This window comes from Benincasa hispida, chromosome 3 (assembly GCF_027475165.1).
Source record: "Benincasa hispida cultivar pf3 chromosome 3, pf3_genome.v1.1, whole genome shotgun sequence".
Classification (NCBI taxonomy): Eukaryota; Viridiplantae; Streptophyta; class Magnoliopsida; order Cucurbitales; family Cucurbitaceae; genus Benincasa; species Benincasa hispida.
Window position 1 is genome coordinate 32,747,820 of NC_143480.1, and position 5,868 is coordinate 32,753,687.

At 30.4% G+C, this 5,868-nt stretch overlaps 1 protein-coding gene across 1 annotated transcript; it reads left to right on the forward strand.

Annotated features, from left to right (window-relative positions):
* The first annotated feature begins 1,226 nt into the window (after window positions 1-1,226).
* LOC120074136 (ethylene-responsive transcription factor ABR1) lies at window positions 1,227-2,860 on the forward strand. The gene is given in 3 exon segments (XM_039027154.2): window positions 1,227-1,612; window positions 2,000-2,615; window positions 2,617-2,860. Coding segments are annotated over 3 exon segments (1,014 nt in total). The 5' UTR covers window positions 1,227-1,332; the 3' UTR covers window positions 2,735-2,860.
* The last annotated feature ends 3,008 nt before the right edge of the window (window positions 2,861-5,868 follow it).

Consider the following 5,868-nt stretch of genomic DNA (forward strand, 5'->3'; position numbering starts at 1 on the left):
ATAGAAAAAGAAGAGAAGATATGATAATAAAAAAGAAATGAGAAGCCAAGTCGGCATTTGGGAGTGTGTCGACCGTGGGGAGCCACAATATCCACAGACTAAGTTGTTCACATTCCTTTACTTTGACTTGGTCTAACCCATTATCCTCTTTTCTTTTACTCTTCTCTACCACGTGGACAATTTTCACCCTTAAATTGGTCATTTATTTTTTTTTTACTAAAATCATTCATAAATGTTAATTTAAAAATCTACTTATTGTCCATAACTATGGGTTACCCATTCAAAGTGGTTTCGTAGTTTCTCTCATATATCGAGTAATTTAAAAATTGTATAATAATTGATATAAACATCGAATTCATAATTACTATTTTACAGATGGATGATTCAATTGTTTATTTAAATATCTTGATATAAAGAGTTAAAAATTTATAAAATAAAAATAGATGAATTATGAGAGTTGAAATAGAAGAAGGATAAACTAAATTATTTTATCATATTAAATTAATATTGTTAGCTTACTTTGGTTAAAAATAAAAGGCAAATGTTCATTTTACAACAAACAAACATGTTGTCTTGTGGTGAGAACATAACAACAAAAAAAGATACCTTCTTAGATTCTTCATGAGTGCTTTATGTGGGAGTTTAGGTTGTGTCTCGATCTTTCGATGGAGGTTTCTTTTATAATTTTCTCATTGTACTATTTTACTTTGAGAATATGCACAAGATTTAGGTCGATTCTTATCTCAATTCATTATTTGTCGCTTATATATAGTATAGATTTCAACCCTATGTCAAATGGGGAATAAAAAAGAAAAAATAATAATAAATAAAGTGAGAAATTTTTTGTGAATTTTTTTTTAAAGAACTCCCCTCCTCTTAACCATATAAATAAATAAATAAATAAATAAATAATTACAACATATATATTTTTTTGGAAAAGAAAAATGTGACAGATAGGATGACAGACTGCGCCTATTTTTTTTTTTTTTTTAAAAAGATAATTTAAAAAGGGAGAAGAGAGAGAAATAATACTGTTATGGTTTTATTAACCTTAAAATCAAATTCGTTTTGTTTTCAAAATGAAGAAGAATACTTCAACTAGAAGAATTCTCCAACACAAACAACCGACTTCCTTACACAATGGCGGCGCGTTCATTCCAATGGAAACACCTTTAAAAATTAAACTCATAAATATCCTTTCTAATTATTTATATATAATCTTTCCTGTCCAAAAAAAAATGAAAATGAAAATAATAATAATAATAATAAAAACCCCAATTCGAATTTCCATCAAAATAATCTAAGGTTGAAGCTTTTGATTAAATTTATTGCATGGCGGATCCAGAGGATACCAAAGCCTCAGAAATTTTGTTTTCGGGTTTCAGTAGAGAGATGGAGATGTCGGCTATGGTTTCTGCTCTGACCCACGTCGTTGCCGGAGATGTGCCAGACACCGATGCTTCTTATGATTCCACCTGGAGCTCCTCCTCTGTTTCTGCTTCCGCTGCACCTTCCGCCCCTCATGGCGGCGGTGGATACAAGAGAGGCCGAACGCTGGCGATGGAAGACGGTGGCTCTGTTTCAAATTGGTCGTCTTCCTCTATAATTTCGGGTAAACTTTCGGGTTGCTGCTAAGCTTTTAAAATGTTAATCAATTTGTTTATAAAAACAATGAATTTGATTGAAAAATCTTGTTGATAGAAAGGAAAAAAGATAGCAAATAGCAATTATAGTACCTGTTCTTCTGTCTAATTTGTAGGGAAAAAAATCTGACCTGCTTAATTAGTAAATTATAATTTTAATTCTACAGAATAGATTAGATAGAGATTGGAAAACTTAATTTGTGGATCATTTTATGATCCGGAAAAATAAAATTATACAAAAATCTAACTATTTAATTTCAAGAATGAGAAACAGAGGGTTTAAAATATATTCAATTCTGAAGGGAAAAAACAGAGGATTGTTCGTTATTAATGAACAAATTGGTATTGTTTTGCAGGAGATTCAAGCAATGTAGTGATCATAAGGCCACAGACAGGGTCGGTGACGATGGAAAATTCCGTTTACGAATACAGCGGAGAGATGTCAACCTCGGCGGAAGAACCACCGGCGAAAAGAAAATACAGGGGCGTAAGACAGAGGCCATGGGGGAAATGGGCAGCCGAGATACGAGACCCGTACAAGGCGGCGAGAGTTTGGTTAGGTACTTTTGACACGGCGGAATCCGCCGCACGGGCTTATGACGAAGCCGCTCTCCGGTTCCGAGGTAGTAAAGCCAAGCTTAACTTCCCGGAAAATGTCCGTCTCCGGCAGCTTCCGACCACCGAATCTCCGGCGACCCATTTTAGCAATTCGAATTCTACGAACACCCTTTTGTCAATTCCGACCAATTCCGAACCGATTGTTCATTATCGGCCAACTCTTAACCTGCAGAGCTCTTCCGATGCTTCGCTGGCGAACTACCTCAATTTCTCAGGCGGTCAATTGCAGACGCCGATCGACATGTACAATGAAATTAACTTCTCATCTTCAACATCGATGGCTTCCCATTCTTATTCTTCTTCCACAAGACTGACGAATTCTCAATTTTCGTCTTCGTCGTCTTCTTCGCCGGTGGTCTCTTTCTTTCCCTCCTCAGTCCCTTTCCGGTCGTCGGAACAGCGCCAGCGACGATGAACATCATACGATTTCAGATTGGTCTGAATTTTTTAATCACGCTGCCTCGTCGAGATGATTACGTTATTTGTTTGGATTTCCGGTCGAGTTAGGTAATGGAATTAGTAGAGTGGAGGTTGAGACTTTTTTTTTTCTTTCCTTTTTCTTTTTCTTTTTCCTTTTTTTTTTCTTTTTTTTTTTCTAATAACAATTTGGTGGGATTTTTTTATAACACAATTTGAGGGATTTAGTCATTGGGTTTTAATTTTAAATTTGATAATTTATTTTCTAAATTGAAAAGCATAAGTCTTTCCTCATTTTTCTGGTATGGAAGTTATTGTTACTATTTATTTAATTTCGACAACAATAAATTTAAAAGAATTACATCTATAGGTAGACTAAAAGTAACCATTTGAATTGTCAAAAAAAAAAAAAAAAAAACCGTTTAAAAAGACTAAAATCAAACAAATTTCAGAGTATTAATAATATTTAACCATTTTTTTTTTTTTTTTTGGATAGCTAATTTGTTAAGCTCTCAATAGAGAAATGGTAACAGAAATTAAGATTTTAGGTTGTATGACTTTTTGCTTGGGAGATATTTGTCTACATATATTTGAATAAATTGTAAAGTTGAATATCCATATTAAAGATTAATTCATATCTACAATATCTTGTATACATACAAACATAAAAACGAATAATATAATAATTTTACTAAAAATATAAATACCAATAACAAGTAAAAATCAACTAAATTATTAATTTAAATAATTTTGTCAACTTCTTTATTCACATAAATATCTATCAATATTGATATTTCATGAATGTATTCGTAAATTTTAATTTTTTATGTCAATATCGATTTAATCCATGTTTGAGAATGATATTTTTCTCGAAATTCTATAATATTGATACAAAAATTTCATACTATTTCAATAAGTTTAGTAACTACATTTATGAAGGGGTGTGAACCCATAAAATAAAATAATATATAACACATCATTTAATGACTTATTGATAGAGTTGCAATTAGGGATGTTTGTGGGTCGGGTCGCTAAATTGTTTGGGTTATAAATTTTCAACCTAATCATGAAACATTTGGATTGAATTGATTGAGGTTAATTGAGTCATTTATTTAAATGTTTATTCTAAAAATAAGTAATATGTTAATATGCCAAAATTGTATTTAATTATTTTCATATATTGTTTGTTCTTCCAAATTGCTAAAAAATTATTTTTATGAGTTATTGGAGAATTAACTAAAACAATCATGAAAAATAAATATATATATGTAAAAATAATTGTGTCACAGATAAAATCAACATACTTTTCAAAATCAATAATAAGTTCAAGTTGGTTTGAATTATTTTCGGTAAATCCATAAACTAATCTAATCTATAATTTTTTTTATTTATTTGAACCCATCACAACTCAAACCATATGGGTTAGATTGAGTTGACCGAATTTTTCGAATCATTGGATTTTTTTAATACCTCTAATTGCAACTTGTTTGGTGGGTTGGACTTGTGTAGTTCAGTTTGTGTGAACTCTAAAAAAAAAATATGAAGTAAATAAAAGGTCTTTGGGAAAAATTCATTTTTTTTTTTTTTTTTTTTTTAACATGTTTGGGGCTTGAAAGAGATCTCGCATTTTTTAGAATGTGAACGCCTTGTTCAAACTTACAAATGATTTGTTAAAAGTTAATCCATCGAAACGTAATTTAATTAATAAATAATAAAATTCATAATTGATTTCAAAGTTAATACTTACGAATGATTTGTTAAAAAGCTCATCGATCTAAATGTAATTCAATTAACAAATAATAAAATTCATAATTGACTTCAAACTTAGATACTTCATGCTTTCCTTCCATAAAAACAAAAATGAAGATGGCAAATCTTTTCTTTTCCTTTTCATTTGAACCAATAAATGATTATTAGTTCACTTTTTAACCAAGTCTTCAATTTAAAAGTTTACTAAGTTTAACTAGTACATTCAATTATACGAATGGAGGATAAATGTTTCGATCTTTAAAAAGTGAGTATTTGTAAATAATTATTACGGTTGAACTAAGTTTATCGGATTGGTGAAACACTATTTTCTTTTTATTTACGAATAAGAGGATGAAATTAATCAATACTTTAATTATAAAAAAAATAACAAATTTTACTTTTATATTCTATAACGGAAAAACTTAGGTGCAATCCAATCAACACCTATCTTTATGCATCCTACAAAATTATCCAATTATAATTTATCATATGGATAATTCTTCTAACTTAAATATTCTAATTCATTTTTTTATGTGTGTGATGAAAGTGAGATATATAAAGATAAGTGTATCTTAGGATGCACACAAATATTATTCTTATGACAAATTTTATATAAAATGTTGAAGCATAAATTAAACAATATACTAAGTTTAATTAATCCAGAATACCTTAAACAATCTTTCCAAATTTATTTACAAATAGGGGAGGAAAATAGCTTAAACATTCTTTCAAATAAGTCATTGTTGCTCTCATTTTCTTTTTGTCACCATAGAGGTGAGGAGATTTGAATTGCAAAAATTTCACTCTGAGTATCAATTGAACTATGCTTGTTTTGTCGATCATTTGATATTTATTAATTAATTAATCTGAAATCAGTATGTCATTTATTTTTATTACTATTATTATTTTCATTTCTCAAAATGAAATATCATATTTTGCTATTTCTTATCAACTCTAAATTATTAGAACCCTCATACCTCCAATTGTACTTAAAAAAAATATGAGAGGATTTTTTTAGGGGTTAAAATCGAGATTCAATTTGTAATCTAGTTAAAAAAGTGATTTCTTAAAAATAGACCCATATTACGTTAATGTCTTGAACATTTCATTTTTTTTATAACAAAGACTTATTGATCTCTTTATTTTCACTAATATCAGTGACTCTTTACAATTTAACCCTTACTTATGTTTAATATATATATAATTCTCTCCCCCATGCTTCAAGGCCATTTCTTCCTCCTCCATCTCTTTTCTCCTTCTCCCTCCCTCTCTTTTCTCCTTCCGATGGTGTGAGTTACAGGCGAGAGATGGATGACATGGGGCGATCCCGCGACGGGACGAGCAGGATGACAAGAACAGCGATGACGAACTTGGAGCAGACGAAGGACAATGATGGGTTTGGAGCAAATGACGGGGAATGCGGACTCGGAGTAAATGAACG